Here is a 24,003-nt window from a genome sequence, read left to right on the forward strand (position 1 = left end):
AGGCCGGCGGACGATCTTGGTGCCGGGCGATACTGTCACGGAAGCTTACGAATAAGGTACCTACAGTTCCCAACTTTTTTTTCGCGCTGGTCCAAGCTAGGAGCCAAACGATTGTTCGGCATTGAATCGCCAAGTCACGTGTTTGCACAGTGCCTGAGCTGCGTCTGCCCAATCAGGAGGTTTTCGTCTACCCCGCGCCCCACTCGCATGATGCAGGGATTGTGCTGCACGCGTCCAACTTGCAGTTGTCTGCGCGCGCGGTGTTTGTTGAGGACCGATCTTCTACAACTGACAGCTGAAGCTTAGCTCATGCTCCGATGCAGCAATCAATCGCATGCGTTCGCGTACAACCCAACACCATCACACATAAATGAACTCGACTGCATGTCTCTTGTTTGGAGCCCAGTGATCATGTCGGTTCTCTGTTGAAGCCCACCTAGATCCGTCTTGGATATTTTCTTGGTCAATATCTGCCACAAATTGCTACTACATCACTAATGACAACAACTATGGCTACCATGGCTGCAACTCCAGCCAAGACGGCTGGGGCTGGCTCCGAGTCTCATCAGAGCAGTACAAAGCTGCTAGAAAGTCTCTCTTCAGTGCTTCCAGAAGGTCACAAATTCAGAGCTTATCACCTCTCAACACCACCAACCCGAACCGAAGCTCTCTTCGCTCCACCCCCAGATGCACGGCCAGATAGGACGTACTGCGAAAATCATTTCCTCGCCATCTCGATCCTTGTTTCATCCAGTACGTCAAGTGATGATTGCTCAAACTCTGTCGACAAGGAGACACCAGTGGACAGGGAAGTCCTGGTCCTGGCGCTGGAGATCCTCATCTACACTACTGCATACACAAGTACTTTCTTTGTGTCCAAGGCCGACTCGACCGGTTACTTGCATCTCTTGAACCTTCCCAAAGGAACACCCTCCCCAATTAGGGAGGTAAGCTCAGCGTTTATTACATACCTGGTACGCCAGCGCAGGCGCAAAGGGATACAGTCCATTGTGAGCTTATTTGCACGAGCACAAGGACAATATCTCTTCCCAGGAAGTGTTGAGTATAAAGGGAAACATGTTTTGACCGATCGAGGTCTCGTTAAATGGTGGTGCAAGGTGCTTACGCCGCTCCTGGATGACAAAAACACAATTTTGGATTCTTGGAAGTCTGTCAAGGGATACCTCCTTGTGCCAGGCCTGGATCAATACGAAACGCGGGCATTCATCCCCAAAACAGGATCTGGCAATTCAGCAAACCCGAACTGGGTGCTTGGTCACCCTCTTGAAAAGATCTCGCACTACACGCACGAGTATGACTGGGTTCCACCGCGATGCCTTATAGCACATTACCCTGACGACCCCAAATCTCGTTTCCGCGATGAGCTGGACCTCGAGGCGGATGATGGCAAGGGTCGCAATGGCAAGTGGAGGAGCGTACACAGTCTTGATCAGTTTTGGGAGCTGATGGCGTTCCGACAAGAGTGCTCTATGGGCGCACTCACGGGGTTCATCTGGCTGGTCATGGATCCACAGGAACCAAACAATCGTCAAATCGTCTCCGCACATTCTTCTCAACAGGAAAACTCCGCCATGATCACGCCAGCAGCGTCATTTGGAACTTCTTCCTTCCCAGCAGAGCCTTCCACTCCGCTTCGGAAAACCAACAACCAGACTCTGGCACTCAGAACGCCTCACAAGAGCCCCCAAAAGCTTGTTGGGACTACCAAGGCGCCGGATACATCCTCAGCGACAAAGAAAAAAGTCACGAAGAAGAGGAACAAGAAAAAGAAACTTACGGGGCCCATCATCGCACGTGAGCCGCGTATCAAAACTGCGCAACGTAACTATCTCGTGGACCGCCCCATTACAACCCCTTACTATCACTGGCCACCTGAAGGCAGGGGACGGCGACTTGTGAAAGAAGACGGCTACAAGAGCTCACTTGAGCTGCTGCTCCGCTTAGATTTTGCCAATCTGGAGCTCGCTACCGGCAGTACCAGGCGGTGGATCAATGAGGTTGGTCTGGGTATGGCCTGGGGTCTTGATGTGGTAGGCACACGGCCTCTGCCATTGTCCTCGAACACGACTAGTCAACCTGCCGCCAATAACATTTCTGGTCTGATTAAAAGGAAGAGACCCGTGGCGGATACGGCTGACAAAGGCACAGAGCAGGGACCCACGGTCAATGTTCTTGGGGCTGGCTTGGTCAGAAAAAAGAACAAGGATGATGAACCACCTCCAACGAGTGTTCCCGATATGACCACCAACCAACCTGAGATCAATGTGCTTGGAGCAGGCCTCATCCGGAAAAAGCCAAAGCCGGCATAGCCCTAACGTTATTGGGTTGTGACTTGGCTACATTAGCAGCACGTATTGGCACGCCTTCGCCAGTCATAGAAGCCCGGTTGGTCTGTTGTGTGAATGTTCCATCCAGGCCACAACCGAAATATTCCTTTTGTGAATATTGTGGTGATGAACCCTGCCTCTATTCTGGCACATTTGGTCGGGCAGCTATCAAGTCACAAAATTATCTGTCGTATTGCGAGCATTGGCGCCATGTAGAAGACACACTTGATGAGTGAAGCTTAAGCTACCAAGGTAGGCAGGCTTGTTCCCCGTAAGAGCTTCGGATGACAAGGCTGCCTGGAACCATCTTACCAAGATGTCTGACTAAGCCCAGCTAACACGTCTTCAGCAAGAGGGATTGGATTGTATTTATGAACGACAGAGCAGCTGGTTGCCACAGCCGCTATTAATGCACACGAGTTGGGTTCTCAGGGTCTCACGTGACTTCCCTCATTCTCACCACACTACCACCAAGCCCATACCAGCGGAGCTGAAAGTATACTGAAAGAGAGCAGCTCAGAGAAGCAGAAGGCCACAAACCATTGAGCAAAAAGTTTAATGACGAATGGTCTGCAATTGCTCTGCGTGTGCCCGGAATCGAACCGGGAGCCCATCGAGTAGTTATCCTGAGAATGGCAACGATGGATTTTACCATTAAACCACACACGCTTGGAGGAGAGGAAGTTTTTTGTGCTCCGGTGTGGGCCTGGCTGGGATTCGGGGGGTAAGATTACGGAGGTGGCCTCGTAGCTGCCTGACCCGCTCCGGAGGATCACCGTTGTGGAGTTTGAGCGTGGGGACGGAACCTTGTTGTATGGGCCGTGTATACTTGATAGATATATGAAGTAGGTCTAGGACGCGCACAAATACCCATTCCTGTACCGGAAACGGGCAGGGCAAGATTTATGATGACTTAAATATATCCTCTAAATACCCCAAACACTCCGCAAGTGATAATCCAGCTTCATCTTCTTATTTAGGATCGTAGGCCGAGACCTCAATCTCGACATGCATCTCGGGGAACGCCAAGTTCGTGACCCCAACAACCGTCAAGAGGGGCCTGTGGTTGGGGAAACGGTTCTTTATGACGGCTGCGGTCTGCCCAAACACCTCCTCTGTCATTTCAATTGTCAGGTACATGTTGACCTTGTAGACCTGCTCGAGACCCTTGCCGCCGGCGTCCTTGAGGGCCACGTCCAGGTTTGTAAAGGCCTGGTCAAGCTCCTCCTCGTACTTTTCACTGATCTTGCCCGTCTGGGTGTCCCAACCGCCTGAATCTGTGTATCAGTGCTTCATTCCCCAAGAAAAGAAAAAAAACAAAGGAAGGATTACAAGCTTTGATGCCTTTCTTACCCTGTCCGGATGTCTTGATCTCGTCACCGAGGCGAACTGACTGCGAATAGTGCGCATCATCACTGAGTTTTTGGCCAAAGCCCGAGTAAGTGAAGAAACTGGGACTAGACATGACGAATATGGGATTTAAGAGTGTGTTGCGTTAAAGTCGTAATAGCACTGATCTAGTCAGCTTTGATAGGTAGTTCAGTTGACTTGCTATTTTTGTTCACACAATCTGTTGCAAGCACGAAGTTCAAAGTGCTTGTTATTTTGATATATATAGTTCTTATAATGCGCCGAATATCTCAAACCACAAGCTTACCTAAGGTACTCAGCATGCGGGGACCGTAAGCCGCGATGTCCTGCAGAGATTATTAATAGGACATTGTCTTAAACCCTTCTACCTGCTTGGCGGCGTCTCTAGATCTCCACTTGATCTTTTTGAACAGGAAAAAAGGTGGCTGATCCGGCATGTCTTGCTTATAAAGCATAATGTAAAACAGAAGCCAATGGAAATCCTAAATCTTGGAATATCCACTCGAAGTAGCTGATGTTGGCCGATTTCTGGCTGGGTTTTTGGTTGCCAAATGCGACCAGTGAATCCATCGTGCAAGGCTTGTGTGAAGCCGCCAAGCGTTAGGCAGCCAAGTACATTGAAAGCGACGTCGACATCGATCCACTGCCAAGACTCTACCAGGTTCGAAAGGGAGTCAAAAGAAAGTTACTATGCTCGCAGTGTAGCAGAGCCAAGGTAGTTTACGCAGACAAAGGGATATTAACTTATCCCCTGCGCTAACTTGGGTCTACTGCATACGAAATCAGTCTATGGATAGTATACGCTAGTCTAAAAAGTCTGTATCTGATCAACCAAGAAAAGTCATAATAAGCCAATCACAACTCGACTTGGTTTTCGGTATAGTCCCTCACACAGTCTCTTTCGTGGGTTACAAACATTATCACATTGGGCGGCTATGCGACGGGTATTGTAGGTCTTTTTGAAAGAGCATACACGAGGTTATACCGGTGGATTGGACACATAACAATACTAAAAAAAAAAACCTTATTCTCGGGCTGATGGTTCAAGTACGATCCGTATTCTCTTGAAAACTTTTTAGCGCTGAAGAGGCAGATGGTGGCCCAATCACCACAACTTGTTGATGAAAGGAAAAGGAAAATAACACGACATCACACATCAATGAGAATAATACCAGTCGACAAGAATTACGAAGGGGACACATGCGGCACTGATTTCTGACACATATAAGCCCACAGACCCCTTTTCTTTCCCCTGTTAATTCCAGAGATCTTTGACGGTCCAAGGGCTATTCTTAAACCTGCCCAAGTATGGTATGAGTTAAGGAAATTAGTCTTGTCATCAAGATATTCCTCACATGTGGTACATAATCACGGAGGTAAAGGCTGAACAGTGCTCGCCAAACTACCACGCACAAAAAGCTCACTTCCGGAACGTCTCGTGGTTTTTCTCGCGGCTAGTCTGTAAAATACAAACAGAAGTTGATACACAGAAAAGGTTCCTGGGGAGCCTAGGGACCTGAATTTCCAGAAAAAAGTAACAGATCTAAGAGGAGTTTTGATTGGCGCAAGCACACTTGCAACAAGGCAGTCTCTGGCAGTAATACAATTTCCTGGCAAACCCGCCGTGAGAACGATTCCTAGTCCCTTGGGTCGCCGGCTGTAATCTAGAGAGTATAGGCCGAAATTTCAAGTATAGGTGTATTTGCTATTCAACCCAATGTCCAGAATAGGGCTAGAAATGAGAAGCATCCAGATGCCTCAAATCGCCTCCGTGGCTTATTATTGATATGCCTTGGAGAGAAGGCGACGGCCTTGACGGTAATAAGACGGCAACCTTGGCTTTAATTTACAATCAGTTGTGAGCGGCGAGGTGCGAGTGAAGTTCGTTCACTTGGGATCTGTGCCACCAAGAGCAGCATGGTTGGGCTTCCCAGCTCTTAAATAACAAGGGCGAGGACTAGATAGATTACTAGATATGCAAGCACTCCAAATATAGGCTCGGCTGTCATGGCGCATGAATCGAGATGCGAGAGAGCAAACAAGATCGGTTTGCATCTGCAACAAAAGAATGTTGCAGACAAAAAAAGACTACCGGGCTCGAGGCGAAGTACTTACACGAGGATTCGCTACCGGTCGAGAGGCCTTCTTGTTGACGTAGTCGAGGTTACGACGAGATTACCGAACTTGGAACTGAAATATATTGCATTGCAGCCCTGTCACGGGAATAATAGGTTGCTAATTGGAGGCTCTTCTGCAATCGTCAGGGCATAGCAAAAATTCCGCCAATTGATTCCGCCAAGAGCCTAATGTCATCTCGTTCAAGTTACACTGACCCAAACTGAACCAAAGAAAACAGCAACAGCATGCAACCACCCATAAATTCCAGAGAGATAAAAATCTTGATCAAGTATTCGGATATGAATAGCGAATGTTTGCCAAGTGAGCAAAATTTCTCGATTGCCCAGGTCGTCCAAGCCACCGAGAACCGGAGCAGTCGTGGGTTATCCGGCTTGTGAAGGGATATCTTACAGCCGTGATGCCACCCAAGACTTGCCTTTCTCGGGGGTCCAGGTACCGAAGTTTCCTCTTTCAACAGAGTCCAGATGCGACCTCATGCACCCCAGCACATGCACCCCGCAACAAAACGAACGGTATGGTAGACAGACTCGGAGAATTCTTGTCTGTTGGCACCTGGCATTGGCCGCATTCGCTGTCTTGGTTTCTTTTATTGACTTCACGTGTCGCACACTGCCGAGCCGGAGCCGGGGGCGAGCTTCCATCCACCAGACAAAACAAACTTCTGAACCATGGTAAGCTCAAGTTCGTCTGGGTCCTGCGCAAAATTTTGATCATTCACTGGCGTGATAACCCCTTGCCTTGTGAGATGGTCTCGGTAGACACAACGGTTACCGTTATGGTGTCCTCAGCTCGTTCGGGCTTGTTGCCGCCGGCCAAGTCCTTGACCCGGCCAGAGAGCATGCCATCTGACAGCCGTTGGCCATAACACAGTAACGGAATCTCACAGAACTTGGTACTACCAAGCCAATAGCTCAACGAAATTGCAGCGCGCCTCCCGGGGTTCCGAAGTGGTGGCATTTTCTCCTCAAGATGAAGAGAGGACTATAAAGCAAGTCGTTATGGCCCCTTTGTCACAGCTAGAGAGATGTCTTTCGGCCCAGCCTGTAGCTCTCAGGACAAATTCTCGCTCACCTGCCTCGGCCACTTAAGCCACGTTCAAGGCTTTACATTTTTCTTTCAAGATCAACATTCAGGCCGCTCGACACAGGGCTGAACACCAAGGAAATCATGAAATCTGCAGCCCTCCTAGCCGCGCTCGGCTCAGCCGGGACCGTGCTGGCCCACGGCCATGTTGACTACATCATTGTTGAGGGCGTACAGTACCCAGGCTACGACGTAACCAAATACCCATGGCAGTCCGAACAGCCAACCGTCGTCGGCTGGTCCGCCACAAACACCGACAACGGCTTCGTTGAGCCCAACAACTTTGGCTCGCCAGACATCATCTGTCACCGCGGCGCACAGCCCGCCAAGGGCCACGCGCGGGTCAAGGCAGGCGACAGGATCCTGCTCCAGTGGGACACATGGCCAGAGTCGCACCACGGACCCGTCATCGACTACCTCGCGCGGTGCTCGGGCAACTGCGAGACGGTCGACAAGACGTCGCTCCAATTCTTCAAGATCGGCGCGGGCACGTACATCTCGGGGTCGCCGCCGGGATACTGGGCGTCTGACGAGCTGATTAAGAACGGCTTCTCGTGGGTGGTGCAGATCCCTGCCAGCATCGCGCCGGGCAACTACGTCCTCCGCCATGAGATCATCGCCCTGCACGGCGCCCCCAATGCCAACGGCGCCCAGGCCTACCCTCAGTGCTTCAACCTCGAGATCACGGGATCCGGGTCGACACAACCGGCGGGAGTGGCGGGCACCAGCCTATACACCGCCAGCGACCCGGGCATCCTGTTCCAGCTGTACCAGGCGCCCATCAGCTACCGGGTGCCGGGACCGCCAATGATGGCTGGAGTTCCCACCACCGTTTCCCAGTACAAGATGGTTGCGACGGCGACCAGCGCACCTTTCACGCCAGGCGGCGGGAGCCAGCCGAACCCTCCGACGAACCCTGAGCCGAACCCACCTACCTCGCAGCCTCCCACCACCACGCCCAACCCTCCACCGACAACCCCTCCGGGCAACGGAGGCGGTAACTGTGCCAGCTTATATGGGCAGTGTGGCGGCAGTGGCTGGGGAGGAGCAACGTGCTGTACCTCTGGAAGCTGCAGAGCCACGAACGAGTGGTACTCGCAATGCCTTCCTTGATTGGCCGTATGCTGGCAAGACTGGGTATACAGTAGGAAGTTGTGGATGCATTGGAACTTGGTTGAAGGGGTGGGTATTGGGGGCCAAATTGGATGTGGGGAGAGCCAAGAGAACTGGGTAATATTTTACTTTGAAGGGGTACCTAACACAATAGTCTCTCTTTAAAGACAGCCTTGTCAGCTCACCTCTTTGAGCCGAATCGAATCGAATCGAGTCTCTTTGGTGCCTGATGCTTTTACTTGCCAAGTCTTCAGGTCACACAAAGATGGTGGTTCGAGATTTGGAACCAGAACTGGGTTTGGGAATTTTGCGTTTCCCCACAAGGTAACAATGACCTCCGGGCTCTTGCCGTTTTTGTTCATGATCGTAAGCGCCGATTTAAGCGGGGGTGGCAAGTGTTGCAAGCTGGAGGGTAGGATCGATATCCCTGTTACTTGCGTTTTGTTTTCCCTCCACTGTCAAGCATTGCAGGAAAGGCTGAAGCTTTTGCTTGTTCCTTCCTCCTATTTACTGGTAAATTCGCCATGTCAAACAGTAGGCCTTTTTCACTCGTTCGCCTTTAAAAAGAGAAGAGGAATAAAAGAGACACCGGTCTGTTCAGTCTAGGCTTGAGATTGATTTTGACCACATTGAAGAATTGCAGATGGTCGAGTCGCTGGACAAAAAAAGAAAAAAAAAAAATACCAAGTACCCTGCATGCAGCGTGTAATTTCGATTAAGCCTTACCAAATTTGTTCCCCCTCACGTTGTCATCCGTCTTTGACCCTAGAACCACTTTCAATGACCAACTTGAATATCCAATGAGACGAAGCGACTCCATACAAGCACAATGAAGCCTTGGCAGGTAAGCAGATAAGCCAGGGGTGTTTTCTTGGCTTCAGTTTCTACTTTGTAACGGAATCTCCTACCAGGGAAAAACCAAGCTTGAGGACCGTTCGCGATACCCGCCTTGCTGAGGGTCTTGGGTGTCTCTTCGCTTCTTTGGACATACCGTACCTGAGGTTTGTAGGCGCTCTGGTCTCAATCCATAAGGGGTATGTTTTCGACCTGACCGCTAACTATGTTAATAAATCAGGGCACATGTGCATATACTTACAACTTTTTATCAAGGCTTCATCCAACTGGATGATGAAATTTTGGCCACCATGCAAAGTCCTTCTACGCCTCTAATAAACCAGAGAAGACGAATCTAGTCTTGAATGGTGTTTATCCATGTCGTGCTGCATGGGTGAGGCACACCGGGGTTGACATGCCCACTCTGCACGGCAAGACGGGTCCTTTGCGCCCACTCTAAGAATGGCAAGGCTGTGCACCATTGGCGGCAATGTCGTCTTGGCCGTGTAGCTTTGGCGGCAATGTCGTGTACCACCCCATAATATCTCGCCAGTCTCGCCAGTCATCCCCCAGCCATGGTTGCGCCTTTATATTTCCTCATTCCCCTTCAGACCCCACGTTGTGAGGGTCGCGGGCTTTCCCTCCGAATAGAGGCCGAGCCATTGTTTATATGAGATTCTGGCGCTCCAATACGTCAACAAAATTCCAATCATGGCACAATCACAGCCGCCATCTTACCCTAGCATGGCGGCCTCTCCAATGGCGTACAGCAACCTTCCCGAGGTTTCTGTAAACGATGCGCCCCAGGTGTATGCACATGATGCGCCCCAGGCTTACACAAACGATGCGCCCGAGGCGCTTCCACATACAATTAGTCCCCAGAACATCAAGCAGGAATATCTTCCAGCCTTTTATCAACAGCAACACGGTGCCACAAGTCCATACTCAACATCACCAGGGCCACAGAACTCGGTACTGTATTACCCGCCGCCTTCTGATGCAGAGCGGGCTCCAAGCCACATAGGTCCGACGGAGGAGAAGAAGAAGGGCACTGTGGTGATCAAGAGGAGGACATGTATAATCCTAGCCATCGTTCTGGCCATTGTGGTCGTCGGTGCCATAGTTGGTGGTGCCGTGGGAGGCGTGATGGCCTCGCGGAACAACCAGGCGCAGCAAGGAGGGACGGGTACGGATGGTGTCAACGGCGGCAGTGGTAACAATGGAGGTGGTGGCAATAATGGGGGCAGCGGCGGCGGGGGTGGGAGCAACAACGGCACATCAACTCCCAAAAACCCAAACGCAATTCTTATGGAGGAGTCTGGCATCAGCGCGGTGAGCTATACGGTCGACGGGACCGACTACAGGATGGTCTTTTGGCAGCCTCAGAACAGCTCGGGCGAAATCAAATACTCAGCCTGGGACTCCAAGAACCAGAAATGGGAGGTAGTTGACCTCAAGAGCAGGCTACAGGGCTCTGCCAAGATTGAAGCCACGCCAGGGACGGCCATTGCGACTGCCGTACAACCCGGTGATTCCAAAAATGGAGGCGGCAGCTTCACATTGTCGGTCGTTTACAACGGCCCATCGGGCTCTGTCCAAGAGTTGTCGACGTCAGACGTCAAGGGCAGCAGCTGGGAAAAGATGACATACACCATACACGCCACGAATCACTCCCAACTTGCTGCTCGATGGGACGTCTGCCAGAACAACAAGTGTACCGGCACGTTGATTGTGGCGTACGAGAACGAGAACAAGCAGATCCGACTTCATTATCCACATGTAGAGGTGTTGGATACAACAAAACACACTGATTTATCCAAAGACATGACGACGGGCAGTGGCATCGCCCTGTCGGCATTGACAACCGACAACAGAACCAACGAGGCCTCGAGCACAAAGGTTTACTACCAAAGTTATGATTTTCTGAAAGCGGATAAAAGCGCCAATTGGTTGAACGAGATCACTCGTAACATAGATTTTTCGTGGCGAGATCCCAGTGAGTATCAACTCATCTGAACAATGACAGCAAGGAAAGAACAAGAAAATCAAAAACAAGAATTACTAATAACGGGTTGCTTTGATCCAAAAAACAGAGATTCCGAATACTCGCGTAACTCTTCCCCTCGACAACCCACCGCAGACCTACGCGACATCGTTCGAAAAACCTGGCATGGGGCTTCTCTACCTCGCCGTCGTCCAGAGATACCCGTCTAATGGTCGTCTCACCATGATGCATTGGACCGATAAAGAGTGGATTCTTAAAGAACCGAGGTCTTCGAAAGCTGTCCCGGGTGTCAGTCTCGACTCTCGGACCTCTGCTGTGAGTATTTCTGCGGACTTGAAGGTATATGTCGTACCTGATAATTGCGAGTCTATACAAATATTTGATGTCGACAAGGAAGACCCAGGCACATGGGATCCTTCGGGCGAGGTTACAATCAAATAGACTTGAAGGGCGATGTGGATGTTTGACTACTGGTATTTCTTCTTTGTCTACATAAATCATGTAATTCTATTAAATCTTCTTCAATTTTCTGCATGGCATAGGATTCACTCAATAGAATTGGTTTATTTGAGTGGCTTGTATTGTGGCTATGAAAAGTGCCTTGCGCGAGTCCAAGTGCAGTTTTAGGGGATTAATTTATCGCATTTCAAATACCACTTCAATGGAAACAGTTACAGGACTTATAGTCATGTCTATTGCAAAGCAGCACATGTTAAGTCGGCGAAAATCTCAGGACTGAATCCTTCAAAAACCAACATGTGCAAGTTTGGTCTAAATAAAAATGCTGCTACTTGACTCATTATCATCTCAACATGGCCATGAAGAAATGGTTTCCCCATGATGGCTGAATAACACCAAGCCAGTAGAACGAAGGCCGTGAACCAAACACAAGCTAGACTGAAATAGCCCAAGACTCCAGAGAACCACCAGCTCGAAAAAAAAAAAAAAAAAAAAGAAAAGAAAACCCAATAACTACAACTTGGAACCATCCTTCAACCTCACAAGACCCTCCTGCCAACAGCTCAGCACCAACCTCCCCGTCTCCAAGCTCCAGAACCTCTGCTCGACAAGCACCCTCCCCTCGCCTGCCCAGCTCGTCCTGCGCTCCGAGATGAGCCACCCGTCCGCCCTGGCGCCCGCGTCGTGGAAAAGGACGTTGTGGTGCATGCTGGCCTGGACGGCGATGGTGGGGGCCCGCACCGTGTTGACCTGCTCCGCGGTCTCGATGGTCAGCGGCTCGCGTCGCCGTCGCGACAGCATCTCCGGGTGCGCCAGGTTCACCAGCGCGATCAGCCACTCGTCCGTCAGGAACGCCAGGCTCGCCAGGTGCTCTGCGGGCCCGGCTGCCCGAGACAGCGGCGACGACCGCACGTACGACCGCAGCCGGAAGCTGTGTGGTGCGGTGGGCTGCGGCGGCGACGGCGGTGCGGGTTGCCCTGCCTCCTCGGCGGGCCGGTCGAGCAGGTGGCGCCACTCAAAGGGGTCGTCGATGGAGGACGACTCGGACGTCGACGTCTTGAACCCCACCATGAACAGCAGATGGTCCTTGCTCGCGTCGGGTATGTCGTCCGGTCCCTTGCCGTCCATGTCTGGCGGCGGGAGGGCGTGCTCCAGGTTCCTGAACGGCAGGGACCCACCGGCGGGGTCTTGGCGCTGCAGGCCGACGGTCGCGACGAAGATGACTGCGCCGTCCTGGACGGTCCTCACGAGCCGCGTGGCAAAGTTGCGACCGTCGGCGAGGCGGTCCACGTGGTAGTAGATCTGGGACGTCGCCTTGCCCGGCTTGAGAAAGACGGACTGCAGCGCGTGCACGGCAAATGTCGGCTCCGTGCTGTGCTGCGCGGCCCGCACGGCCTGCGCGATCAGGAAGCCGCCAAAGATGCCGCGGACGCCTTTACCGGGGGTCCATGGTGGGCTGGGTTGGTGGTTGTTGGATGGGTCAGTGAAATGAATGGACAAAAAGAAAAGAAAAAAGAAAAAGAAAAACTTGATTGAGGGGGAACACGTACATTTCGCTGGTAAAAACATTGAGACCAACTTCCGGTGCCGGGACCACGGACACGAGAGGTTCGACCGGAGCTTGTTGTGACATGATGACAAGGCGACAACGTCCCTTGTCTGCAGGTTTTGTGTTGTTTGTTACCTTTTCATTACCCTCTCTAGAGTTGAAAAGTGCGCTGAAGTGAAACTCTAATTTGAATGTTGAAGGTTTAAAGATCTATTTCCATAACAGGAGTAGTGATCCAATGGATACGGTAGGTAAGGTAGATACGAGGTGCTTATAAGCGATTGGTGGAGCGGTTTTTGTTTGCTTTTGAGTCCAAACGAACCTCGGCACAATTCAACAGCATATGGTCACATCGTCACCCGCACATGGGCAACTCCTGAGGGGAAATTCAAAAAGAAACAAGAAAACAAGTCATACCTGCTCAATTGCTGCTTCTAGATGTTATTCTTTCGAGACACTGACTGGAGTGACTCACTGAAGTTTTGGCGTCTATATGTTTTGCTTAACATGTTAGCTTGTGGCTTACGCCTTCAAGCGTATCATCGGCCGAACCTATCCCCGCACAACCTTTGACGACAGAACAAAGCACAACAATCCAGTGATACTACGAACATGCTGTTATTTTGCCAACAAGATGGTAAACGAAAAAAAAAGGGACCTCGAGTAGCTTTTTTGTGTAGAAAAACACTCCTGTGAACAAACAAAACCCAGTATGCCAAGCCAAACACGAGGCGTATAAACGTTACAATCTATTATAACAAACAAGAGCTTGGCTCCAATACACACTCATACGAGTTTGAAAGGGGGGAATATCATACCGTCATAGAGGAGAGGAAGGTAGCGCAGCCGCTCATAATGCCACCGTCCGAGAAACAAGGAAAAAAACACTGGTATCAAACAGAAGAGTGGAGAATAGTAACACACATATCAGAACTCGCCATCGCCGCCGCCGCCCACGACACCAGCCGTCCAGAGTCCAACGAGACCCCACCAGCTGACCTTCCAGCCCCTCCAAAGTCCTTCCATACCTTGGCCCTTGACGAACGTCGTTTCCACCAATTTGGGCGTCTTGCCCTTCTTAGAGGACGCCTTGGATTTGGCGGGCGGAGCTACTGTCGGGATGGGTCGGGTGCCCTCGTGGTAAACGATATGCCTCATCGTTCCCAGCACGCCATCAAACTTGCCGCATGGGATTATGCTGTCAAGTCCTGTCGTGGATGTGCCAATGATACCCCTGGCCTTTGTGGGCTCAATGGCCTGGATATACTCCGGGCTGCTAAGGACGGATGCTTGGCCCCTTCTCAGCACAGTCTCGAGCGGGAGTTTAACGAAAAGTGCAACTGTTGATGCGCAGAACTTGCTTAGGCTGAATGACGTGGGTGACACCTCACGGTCGATGCCGAAACGTGTGCGAAGCATCAGTGGTGTTGATAGAGTGAGCACAGGGTGAACGAGGGAGTGGAGGATAGTAGGAATTATTAGTGGAGAGGGGCAGATGTATGACGGGAGGCTGCGTAGCATGGAAATAGAGCGGCGCGGCTGTCGCGAAACTGAGGTGAGGATTAACCTGTACGCGCATCGAAAGTAAATAGCTGCGCATAGCACGAAGGGGTTCCAGAGGGTTTTGCAAACATACCTAGTCCTGACCAAGTCCACCGGAGCCAGGATCAGCCCAGTAGCAACTGCTGCGCCCGCAGCAACGAGAAAGGAAGTCCATGGGTACGGTGACGCGATGTCGATCAACCTTTCAACATCATCCCTAACGCCGAGATCCGGAACGTTGAACAGAGCACTCAGCAAACTCCGTGACCAGTTCTCTAATAGCGACTGCAGCGCCGAATAGACAAAGGTGATGTTTGATGCTTTCCAAACGCCCCAGGTTCCTTCCTTCTGCCACAGCTGTGACATTACCTCGAGGATCGAATCCGGCTTTCGTATAATGAGATGTGTAGTCCCCACCGTCGCAGAGAGTGAGGATGGGGTCCTCGAGGGTCCCTTTTGGGGGGAATCGAGTGGTGGAGTTGCCCGCTGGCGATAGGGGCGTGGCGTAGGTGTACTAGGCACATTGGACGTGAAGTAGGAAGGCTCGTCGCCTTCGGAGTCGGAGTCTGGGAGCTATATTTGAGAAACAACGCATGTTAGAGGCACCGCCTCCATATGATATTTGTCAACAGAAAATCAAAACTGCACACACCTGATCGTAGATGCTAGGCGCCCTCTTCAGCTTCCCGTCCTCGACTGGCGTCTGCGCCGGCGTCGTCGCCGAGCCATCCTGTACCTTGACTTGCAAAATAGTCTTGGATACCTCGAACGGCTGAGCCATCAACACAGACAAGTACTTCCATAGCGACTCGTCCAAGAGATCTTTGATTGTTTGCACGGCAGATGGTGACGGTTCGGAAATGTACTCCTTGTAGTCGATGTCGGAGAACAAGGCATGCGCCTTGGACGCGTACTTGGGCGCACCTATTGTTGCATTGCTACCGCCGCCGCGAAAGGGGTTAGGCCCGGGCCCAGAGACGGGGCCGTCGGACGGCTCCCCGATCGATGGGGGGATGTAGTACGGCCTGTAAGGGTTTACTGTTCCTTCTCTGTAGCTGCTCATTGTGGCATTCTTGAAAAGTCGATGGTGTTTTTTTTTGACACAAAGGAGAGTTTGTTTGTGAAAGGTTTTATTGCCGATTCCTTCAACTTTTTGGGATGGTGTTTTGGAAAGCGACGAAAATAATGGGCTGGGTTTACCGGTTTGGGTGTTGATGACGACCAGCTACAGGCGGAGATAAGGGCGATAAGACGTGAAATTTTCGGCCGGCGATGCGCAATGAACTAGGGATTTACAGCGCGACCGCTCCACTATTGGGGATCGTGCAGCCAGTGATGTCAATGCGAATTATTTTCAACCCTTCATTCGACTAAAGCTGCATTTCAAAAGGAGACCCCAGCGACGAGCTTAATCTGCAAGCTGCATGGGTCCCGGGCTATAGACTGCCTCACATCCACGACGTCCTGTCATCGAAAAAAATCCGATCGGCCTTGAGACCACCAAGTCCCTGCATTACTTCCGCCATGTCCGCATCCAACGTCTTCGCCAGCTCATTGCGAGCTTGCAGGGTCGCCGCCAGGCAAAATGCAGCTCGTCTACCCGCTCCTCGTACCTCCGGCAGCTTCTTGGCGACTGCACGGCCCGCGCGGTTCTCCAGACAGCCAACAGCATTCAGCCTAGCCAGGAGGTCTCTCTCTACGACAGCAACCAGGTCGCATGGCCATGTCACTCCGCCAAAGCCCGGTGAAGAGTACGGCTCAAATTTCCGCACATGTATATAAACGGCCAGCTGCACAGTCGTAGGGAAGCTGACAAAGGTCTTGCGCAGGCTCTATATTACCTTTATAGACAAGGATGACATGGAGCACAAGCTAGCAGTTTCCGCCGGCGATAATCTCCTCGACATTGCCCAAGCGCACGACCTTGAGATGGAGGGTAAGCTTTAGTGATCGCCTTCAGGTAGCCAAATCGACGGCAGACGGCGCTTGGATGCTGACTTCAACTTTTGAATAAAAATTAGGAGCTTGCGGCGGTTCGTGTGCCTGCTCGACATGTCATGTCATTGTTCTGGATGACAAGTACTACGATGCGATGCCGGAACCCGAGGACGACGAGAACGACATGCTTGATTTGGCATTCGGCCTTACCGAGACGAGCAGGTTGGGTTGTCAGGTTACCATGACTAAGGAGTTGGACGGAATGAAGGTCAAGTTGCCATCAATGACGAGAAATCTGCAGGCGAGCGATTTCAAATAGAGAGAAGAGTGAGGGGAAGGAACTTAATGAGATGTGAACCAAGAGTCACATATGTATACCATGATACAGGATTTGGGACCTCTTCAGCATTAAGAGCTGTACTTATAGACCACTTCATTGCGAGTGAGATGCGCTTGCGGATGAGCTTTGTACCATATAAAAAACATCCCATCTTCAATGACCTTATACAGATCACAAAACAGTAGACCGTGACGCCAAAAGAATTGCTTATTAACTTGATAAACTCCGAAATCACAGGCTCCTTAAACAGATTAAGCAGCTCAGGCCTCCTCGAGCGGAGCCTTGTTCAATCCTCCACCGCCACCAGCAATCAAGTCCAAAAAACCCTTTTTGCTCATCTCGGCAACCTTTTGCTCCCTCTTACCCATACCAATGACGCCCTCGCTCCTGACGGCCCGCTCCGCGTCGGCGGCCTTGACCTGCGCGGCCCTGATGGCGTTGAACAGCTTGATGACACCCCTCTGCGCCGTCTTGCGCAGCCTCTTCTCGGCCGCCTGCATCTCGGCCGTCTGCCCTTCCTGGGATATCAGGACGTCCTTGACGCGGCCCTTCTCCAGCGCTGCGCGCCTCTGCTCTGCCATCTTGCGATGCGCCTTGGCCTCGAGCGCCGAGTCGACCGCCAGTCGCGCCGCCTCGTGAGCCGCGGCGCTGCGGGACAGGACCGGGTCGGCGCGGCGTGATGTGCTCAGCTTGGTGGACAGGATCTTGGACATGGAGGTCGCGAAGGCCGTCGGGTCGTTGCGCTTTGATTGCTTCCTCTGGGGTTGGCCGTCGATTGCGTCGTCGTCCGAGCTGTCATCATCTTCATCGTCGTCTTCTTCTTCTTCGTCATCATCTTCAGAACTATCTTTTGTTGATTGCCGGCTCTTTTGCTTTGTCTTTGTTGGTTTTGCTGTTTTCGCAGTTGGTTTCTTCTTTGTTTGCCTTGAAGTCGACGCCTCGTCGTCTGAAGAATCGTCCGTCCCCGAGGACTGTCCATCGTCCGCTGCAAGGTTGTGTATGTCCTCCTCGTCCGAGTCGAGCAAGTTCACAGGCGCAAAAGATTGACCGTCGGCGCCGCCATCGTCTCCATCCTCCGAGTCGCTGCTGTGATACTCGCGGCCCTTTCTGGGCTTCTTGCGCGGCCTGCCCTTGAATTGCCTGTTTGCTTCGTCTCTTGACCTCTTTTTCGCTATGAAGCCGCCCGCCATGTTGGGTGATCTGGGGGGGTGGTTCGAAATGATTGATTTGGTTCTTTTTAGTTTTGGATTGGCTGAATGTTGCTGGGGATCGTTAACATGTAAACGAGGGGGACGACGTTAGCAGCAAAGCCCGGCGACCCAGGAATTTTTTGGCGGTGAAGAATGGCAGAGCGATAAGCTCGCAGGCTGCATATAGCGGGGCTATTCTTCCTACCCTGCACGTCCAGTAAGTCAAGGAACCGCGCACCTGCTCGCCATTTTGATTTCTGTTTTATTTCCTCAACTATTTCTCTTTACTAGTATCTTGAATTTGACAAGCTTTACTCAGTTCCTGGCTAATTGATTGACGTATGATGCCGGTTTTTTTTTTTTTTTTTTTTTTTTTGTTTATTTGCTATATAGCCACGGATTAATAGCTGGCACAGTTGGAATAGACTTTCAGCTGCTCCATAATTTCACTGTAATCGTTGACTGACCTGCCCAGATATTGAAGCTCCAAGGAAAAGTCTGAATTTCAGTTAGAAAATTTCATACTTTTGGCCAACCTGTCAGGCTTTGCAGAAAATATAAGGATGCTTAAGTGGAAAGCATGGAAGAATGTGGGGGGTTTTGGTGGAATCGTCCTACGGTGTGAGTTCATAGCTACCATCTTTTTGTGCGAATGTCTTTATAAATTGAATTTCCAATGGCCCACACAAGCTGGGAAATCACACGACAAACTCCAGTCTAAGACACAAGCTTCTGAAAAGCCTTGCTGTCCAGCAACTCCCCCTCGACCAGTCTTCCAGTCTCCTTGATGTCACCGTCCACCTGCTCAAAGCGAACGAGCGTGGGAACGCTGTTAACGCTCCACTTGGTCCTGTAGACGTTGTCGGGCTTCTTCCATCTAGAAGAGGAGAAAATCGCGCACATTGGTATGAGGGTCAACAATGGCGCCAAGGCGACTAGATAAAGAGGTTGTGAAGGGTATGTGGGGTCAGAAGAGAACCTACTCTGGCACCTGTCCAACCTCTACAAGCTTCAATTCAGGCTTGTCGTCTCCTGCAAACTCCGCCTCGAGGACCGGCATTGCGGCTCGCACATCGGGGCACCACGACTGGCCGGTCTCGGGAAGGGTGGAGGCGACAAAGACGACAAAGAGCTTGCCGCTGTCGGGGATGGTGAGCTGGCCGGCTGTTCCCGGTAGCTTGAATCCTTTGGCGATGGGCATAGTGGTGGTTTGATTTTGGTGGGGAAAAAAGTTCTTTGGCCGGGTTGCAGTGCTGATCCGATCTGATCTGATCTTGCTGTTGATCTGGGTTTCTTGCTTGGTGTTATTCGCCTTTTAGGTTATTTTTTTCGTCTTATTTGTACAAAGGTGGTAAAGTTTCTCACAGTATCCTTCTGTTTCTCTGGCTACAAAGACGATTAATCAGATTGGGTTGCGGGCCGGTCCGGTGGGTCTTCAGCTGCCATTATGAGTCCCAACTATGTGGTAGCGACTTTTGTTTACTTGATTGCGCCATCTTTGTCTATCTTTGATGATCAAATCTGGGGACATCGACCGACGACGACACTGTCTACCGGGGTTCAATGACCAACAGACAGTATTGAACTTGTTATATTCAAACCACCCATGAAACGGTAACCATTATCGACTTCCTTTTTTATTCATAATAACCAACAGCTGTTACCATTGAGGCTCTGTGCGCTGAATCTTCTGAGAATTTATGGATATGACACACTGGAAGAAAGTCTGTATGCACGCTCAGTAGTTTGCTAACCTCGGTCTCGTCCATCTAGGGAGTCTAAAGCTAGCTCAAGAACAAAAAAAATATGGCATTGTCGCATTAGCCGTTTTCTGCAGTTCCGACCTGTCAAATTGACAATACGTTTGCCAGTGTTATTAATTGGGGTTGCAATACAGTTCGGTCGACTTGCCAAAACAAAAAAAAGTCCTCAAATGTTTCGTGTGGTTCTGCAATAGTACTAGAAGCACTCCATGCATTCATCCATCGTATCATGGCTATTTTAATGGTGTCATGCTCTCACCCTTCATCTAAGTCTCGGCCACATGACGTAACCCCTCATTAGAGCCGGCACGCGACAAAGAGTGAGTACCTTAAGAGCCCAGTGTACATGGAACTCCTCACATACGAACATTGGGGCTACCTCGAACCTTTTGACCAATTTTTCCCCCAAGTTAATTCCTCCGCATCTTGACACAACACAACAATTCAAACCACGTCCTGCCGCCTGATGTCGTGGGATTCCTCCATCATCGACCCAGATGTCAATCTCGTGGTGCGATGAAAGCAAACTGCTGCACTGTAACTCCACAAACAGCTCGACTAAACTGCACACAAGCTCACCTAAACTTACTCACTGAGCCCACCCTGCCCTGAGCTCATGGGTTTTCCTAACTTGACTTGAGCTCCTTCCTTCAATAACCAAACAAAAAAAAAATGGCAGATGACTGGCAGGACCATGCGCTTTCGACGCGCCACATGCACAACCGCAACTCGCGGCGCGACTCCAAGGACAAGAAGAAGACGGCCAACTTTGACGTCCGCAAGACCTTTGGCGACTATGAAGTGAAATGTACCGCATATGATAGGGTCCTGAAGGGCTCCCTCGAGGGTGACGATCAGGACGACCTCGACGAACCGCAGCTGGAGTTACTCCGCCTGACGGACGACGGGCAGGGAATCCTAGGCCTGCTCAAGCTTCCGGGCGTCGTTGCCGCCACCGTCGTGCTCGCCGCCAGCAGGAAGCGGCTGCAGATCATCACCGACCGGCTATCTGGCGACGTAGACGGGGATCAAGACGATGATGAGGATGAGGATGCCAACAGTGACGACCACGATGAAGATGATGACGACGACGATGACGCCTCGCCGGATCGATTCGACACCTTCGAGAAGAACTCGTTTCGCTCTCCCAAGTTCTGGCTCGCGTGGAATGGCGTGGTGGACCCCAAGGCGAAGGAGAACGCACCTCCGTCCTCCCCGGTCGCGACGAGGAAATTATCCAATGCGTTTTCGTTCAAGTCGAATGCATACCAGGAGGGCCTCGGCTATGTCGTCTTCACAACAAACGACTGTCGCAAATTCAAGGGCACCCTGAGCTGTAAGGAGCTCGGTTGGAAGGATGTGAGCCTGAACGGGTTCAAGAGCACCGGCAAAAGTGAAAGCGATAGGCCGGTCGTCTGGGCGGGGAAGGATGTGGATGTTGATGCTGGGGCCAGGGGTAAAGGCGGGGTGCAGATGCCTGGCCCAGAGGGTCGGGTCGATCCAACAACCAGGCGGGTGATATTTGATTAAACTGAGAGGTGTTGTTGCATGGGATCTATCTCGCAGTATTTACATGTCAATGCAGCAATGAGAGTGTTTTCGACGCATGTATGTCTTGGGTTTGCGTAGGTAAGCCATGTGATGGTTTGATCGTCTAGGGCTTTCTTCTGGCCTGTCTGACATTTTATATCCTGTCACGATGAATTCAAGGTTAAAATAAAATCAAAAGAGGTAGTATTGGGCCAACCCTCGGGACAGATATGATCGGGAGAGTATTTGAAGGCCAAGATCCGTACAGAGACCCCAGATCCACCCCTGAACTTCAGCTTTGGCTTGCTCCAAAGCTCTCCGCCATAAATTGCGCTTTCTATCTATTCATCTTTGCCTCATTCGACCAAATAATTCGACTTCGATATACGTCTGGCTACCACGAATCTGGAAGGAAGCGGCCCAGTAGACGAGGTTATGTGAATGCTTTAGTCTAAACGTCATAGCCGATGGAAGCTGAAACATGTCCATCATCAACAGCCATATAGTAGACTACAGCAGCCCTTTCGTTATCTCAGATCTAATACAAGCAAAATAGGTACACATGACGACTCTTCTCCATTGTGTGCTGGATAGATTATTTTGGCTTTTTAGTTTGATCTGAGCTTTGCCCTGAAACCGATCTCAGATGATCAACATGCAAGAGGTAGAAACTTAAAATACTTAGTTAGTCGTGAAGTCGGTCGACAAATCAGCAGCATTAATACGACGCTATATGGGACATCAAAGTCACGCTTGGCGTGATTCATCGTTCACATAGAACAGGAAATAGAACACAACGAAATAGTGGCAGGATTTACCAGTTGGATTTTTCTACCCCTAAAAAAACGACCGGCTCAAGTAAATATCAACGTATCAACACACATCTGGAGCGCTGGGATGGCCAACCGGGCTCCAGTCCTTCGTTTTCCTCTGACAGACAGCCACATAATAAAGCCAAGACGGTTCAGCATTTCTCTGAACACAAAAGTCATCCGCCATGTTCTTCATCACAGTCTTCCCGAGGCATATGAGATGACAGAGCCTAGCAGGGTAGAGTCTACAAAAGAACTCTATTTCTTGTCGCCGCTGTTGCTGGTACCACTGTTGTTGTTGTTGCTGTTGCTACCACTGCTGTTGTTGGTACCGCCAGTGCTGCCGCTTCCACCAGAGTTGCCTCCAGATAGTGACTTGCCGTAAATCTTGTCAAAGTGCTGTAGAGGGGGAAGGGTGGAAAGGACAAAAGCAAAAAGGTTAGCATCCATCAAAACATAAATCCACTCCTACATCTATGCCAGGGTAGCTTTCAGGGATGGACCAACCTCACTGCTGTGGCCAAAAATGCTGCCCTTGTAGTTAGGACCGGGCAGTCCTTCCGGACCGTAGGATGAGGAGTGAACCTTGTTGCTCTGGTTGCTGTTATTGCCGCCTGAAGACATGGTTTCTGTGATTGTGCTCCTGGTGCGAGCGAATGTCAGTGCCTTACGTAGGAGGCGAAGAGGGTTGGAATTTCATGTTGGCGAGGTAGATCAGGAGAATAGAACTCACCGGGAGTAGATACTCTTGAGTGGGTTTCTGTTCCTAGCTGTAATGATGTGTTGCTTTGGTGATTGGACTTCTTGTTGTGGTGCTGAAGACAAGAGAAAACAGGAAACCTCTCTTCCCAAAAGCTCATTTTATATCGAAATTCAAAACCCAGATTGATTGCGCAGTTACTCACTCCCCTGGCTGTCACTTCTCACTCACTTGCCTACCCTCCCTTGCTAGCTGCGAACAAAGGACGAGAATGCATACTGCAACCGTTGTCAAACACTCAAGGGCCGTTGTACACTACAATTCAATGACTTCCTCTAAGCCAAATCTTCGCTGCATCGGGGGGGGGGGGGGGGGGGGGGACTTCTCTGGTGCATGATTTCATCGAGAATAATGATATTGCTTTGAATCCAACCTGACCTAAAGAGCCAGGCACCGATTTCCGCCTGTCCTGAGATATAAGTGAAAATAAAAGAATTTTTCAGCTCTATTTTTGGCCCGCCTTTGTCCCACGACACCCACGAGAATTGGTCAGCCTCCTTCCTTTGTTTCCCTTTATTACACTTTGCTCACGATGGAATCCTCAACTACGCTTTCAGGTGTAGCTAGATACTGGATATGCCTCGAAATGCTGCTCAGTTTTCTAGGTGCAAATTCTCACCCGACCCGGGAAGGGATCAGTTCTAGGACGACCCCCAGCCCGGGCACGGGTTCCCCTTATGTATATACTAGGTAGGTGGAGGCGCCGGAAATCGCTTGGGGGATCTAACGGCATATTGTGATAAATAAACTTCATTGCGTTCACGACATAGGTACACTCGGGAATAGCGCATGAACAATCCCAACTGGCAGTCATGACCTTGTACCCATGTGAGTTCAACATAGTATTGAAAGTTACAACACAAGTTATTTCTCACTTCCGAGTTCGGTCGTCTGTTTGGTCACCTCGAGACCCAGAATCATGTAGAGCAGACTGTGTCACCATACGTAGGGCACTCCGAATACCTCGCGGTAAAAATCACGTTTTCCAGCCGAGTGAGCTAGTCTATCCCATTGATACCTTTAGATTTACCAGCATGTTGTTTACGCCATTCTCAACAGATGGTTAGCACTGGTGCGTAAGTCAGACCAACAAAAAGAAGCCCCTAGTCTAGAGAATTACTTTCCATAAAAACTAACAGACCGTTGCTGCGTGGTATATCCGTCACTGTATCACTGTATATAAAACACCAACGCCGATCAAAAACCCCATGCAAGACCTAAAAGCCT

General features: G+C 50.7%; 11 protein-coding genes across 11 annotated transcripts; 5 read left to right on the forward strand and 6 right to left on the reverse strand.

Moving 5' to 3' along the window:
- Positions 1-509: 509 nt before the first annotated feature.
- Positions 510-2,330, forward strand: PgNI_01917 (uncharacterized protein; the record flags this gene model as incomplete). The annotated part of the gene is made up of 1 exon (XM_031121988.1): positions 510-2,330. The coding sequence occupies one exon, from the start codon at positions 510-512 to the stop codon at positions 2,328-2,330; it is 1,821 nt and encodes a 606-aa protein (XP_030987686.1).
- Positions 2,331-3,203: 873 nt separating this feature from the next.
- PgNI_01918 (uncharacterized protein) lies at positions 3,204-3,908 on the reverse strand. The gene is made up of 2 exons (XM_031121989.1): positions 3,702-3,908; positions 3,204-3,619 (listed from the first exon to the last, which is right to left on the reverse strand). The coding sequence occupies exons 1-2, from the start codon at positions 3,811-3,813 to the stop codon at positions 3,321-3,323; spliced, it is 411 nt and encodes a 136-aa protein (XP_030987689.1). The 5' UTR covers positions 3,814-3,908; the 3' UTR covers positions 3,204-3,320.
- A 2,545-nt stretch (positions 3,909-6,453) lies between these two features.
- PgNI_01919 (uncharacterized protein) lies at positions 6,454-6,815 on the reverse strand (the record flags this gene model as incomplete). The annotated part of the gene is made up of 2 exons (XM_031121990.1): positions 6,454-6,552; positions 6,630-6,815. The coding sequence occupies 2 exons, from the start codon at positions 6,813-6,815 to the stop codon at positions 6,454-6,456; spliced, it is 285 nt and encodes a 94-aa protein (XP_030987690.1).
- A 210-nt stretch (positions 6,816-7,025) lies between these two features.
- On the forward strand, positions 7,026-8,054 carry PgNI_01920 (uncharacterized protein; the record flags this gene model as incomplete). Its single annotated transcript, XM_031121991.1, has 1 exon — positions 7,026-8,054. One exon carries the CDS (start codon positions 7,026-7,028, stop codon positions 8,052-8,054), a length of 1,029 nt encoding a protein of 342 aa, XP_030986516.1.
- A 971-nt stretch (positions 8,055-9,025) lies between these two features.
- Positions 9,026-11,534, forward strand: PgNI_01921 (uncharacterized protein). Its single transcript, XM_031121992.1, has 3 exons — positions 9,026-9,055; positions 9,130-10,884; positions 10,982-11,534. The coding sequence occupies exons 2-3, from the start codon at positions 9,600-9,602 to the stop codon at positions 11,332-11,334; spliced, it is 1,638 nt and encodes a 545-aa protein (XP_030986515.1). The 5' UTR covers positions 9,026-9,055; positions 9,130-9,599; the 3' UTR covers positions 11,335-11,534.
- A 331-nt stretch (positions 11,535-11,865) lies between these two features.
- Positions 11,866-15,588, reverse strand: PgNI_01922 (uncharacterized protein; the record flags this gene model as incomplete). The annotated part of the gene is made up of 3 exons (XM_031121993.1): positions 13,377-15,588; positions 12,903-13,011; positions 11,866-12,808 (listed from the first exon to the last, which is right to left on the reverse strand). The coding sequence occupies exons 1-3, from the start codon at positions 13,408-13,410 to the stop codon at positions 11,866-11,868; spliced, it is 1,086 nt and encodes a 361-aa protein (XP_030986514.1). The 5' UTR covers positions 13,411-15,588.
- Positions 15,589-15,766: 178 nt separating this feature from the next.
- On the forward strand, positions 15,767-17,357 carry PgNI_01923 (uncharacterized protein). The gene is made up of 3 exons (XM_031121994.1): positions 15,767-16,194; positions 16,273-16,379; positions 16,465-17,357. The coding sequence occupies exons 1-3, from the start codon at positions 15,968-15,970 to the stop codon at positions 16,698-16,700; spliced, it is 570 nt and encodes a 189-aa protein (XP_030986513.1). The 5' UTR covers positions 15,767-15,967; the 3' UTR covers positions 16,701-17,357.
- PgNI_01924 (uncharacterized protein) lies at positions 16,982-17,911 on the reverse strand (the record flags this gene model as incomplete). The annotated part of the gene is made up of 1 exon (XM_031121995.1): positions 16,982-17,911. One exon carries the CDS (start codon positions 17,909-17,911, stop codon positions 16,982-16,984), a length of 930 nt encoding a protein of 309 aa, XP_030986520.1.
- A 410-nt stretch (positions 17,912-18,321) lies between these two features.
- Positions 18,322-19,240, reverse strand: PgNI_01925 (uncharacterized protein). The gene is made up of 2 exons (XM_031121996.1): positions 18,895-19,240; positions 18,322-18,788 (listed from the first exon to the last, which is right to left on the reverse strand). Exons 1-2 carry the CDS (start codon positions 19,110-19,112, stop codon positions 18,629-18,631), a joined length of 378 nt encoding a protein of 125 aa, XP_030986519.1. The 5' UTR covers positions 19,113-19,240; the 3' UTR covers positions 18,322-18,628.
- Positions 19,241-20,346: 1,106 nt separating this feature from the next.
- On the forward strand, positions 20,347-21,204 carry PgNI_01926 (uncharacterized protein; the record flags this gene model as incomplete). The annotated part of the gene is made up of 1 exon (XM_031121997.1): positions 20,347-21,204. One exon carries the CDS (start codon positions 20,347-20,349, stop codon positions 21,202-21,204), a length of 858 nt encoding a protein of 285 aa, XP_030986518.1.
- Positions 21,205-22,274: 1,070 nt separating this feature from the next.
- On the reverse strand, positions 22,275-22,640 carry PgNI_01927 (uncharacterized protein; the record flags this gene model as incomplete). Its single annotated transcript, XM_031121998.1, has 2 exons — positions 22,275-22,415; positions 22,524-22,640. 2 exons carry the CDS (start codon positions 22,638-22,640, stop codon positions 22,275-22,277), a joined length of 258 nt encoding a protein of 85 aa, XP_030986517.1.
- Positions 22,641-24,003: the final 1,363 nt, after the last annotated feature.

This window comes from Pyricularia grisea (assembly GCF_004355905.1).
Source record: "Pyricularia grisea strain NI907 chromosome Unknown Pyricularia_grisea_NI907_Scaffold_1, whole genome shotgun sequence".
NCBI classification, from domain to species: domain Eukaryota; kingdom Fungi; phylum Ascomycota; class Sordariomycetes; order Magnaporthales; family Pyriculariaceae; genus Pyricularia; species Pyricularia grisea.

Coding starts and splice junctions, on each gene's coding strand:
- PgNI_01918 (XM_031121989.1), bottom strand. CDS start 3,813: ATGTCTAGTCCCAGTTTCTTCACTTACTCGGGCTTTGGCCAAAAACTC. Junction 3,620..3,701: donor GATCAAGACATCCGGACAGG/GTAAGAAAGGCA, acceptor ACACAGATTCAG/GCGGTTGGGACACCCAGACG.
- PgNI_01921 (XM_031121992.1), top strand. CDS start 9,600: ATGGCACAATCACAGCCGCCATCTTACCCTAGCATGGCGGCCTCTCCA. Junction 10,885..10,981: donor TTTTTCGTGGCGAGATCCCA/GTGAGTATCAAC, acceptor TCCAAAAAACAG/AGATTCCGAATACTCGCGTA.
- PgNI_01923 (XM_031121994.1), top strand. CDS start 15,968: ATGTCCGCATCCAACGTCTTCGCCAGCTCATTGCGAGCTTGCAGGGTC. Junction 16,195..16,272: donor CCGCCAAAGCCCGGTGAAGA/GTACGGCTCAAA, acceptor GGTCTTGCGCAG/GCTCTATATTACCTTTATAG. Junction 16,380..16,464: donor GCACGACCTTGAGATGGAGG/GTAAGCTTTAGT, acceptor AATAAAAATTAG/GAGCTTGCGGCGGTTCGTGT.
- PgNI_01925 (XM_031121996.1), bottom strand. CDS start 19,112: ATGCCCATCGCCAAAGGATTCAAGCTACCGGGAACAGCCGGCCAGCTC. Junction 18,789..18,894: donor GAGGTTGGACAGGTGCCAGA/GTAGGTTCTCTT, acceptor CTCCTCTTCTAG/ATGGAAGAAGCCCGACAACG.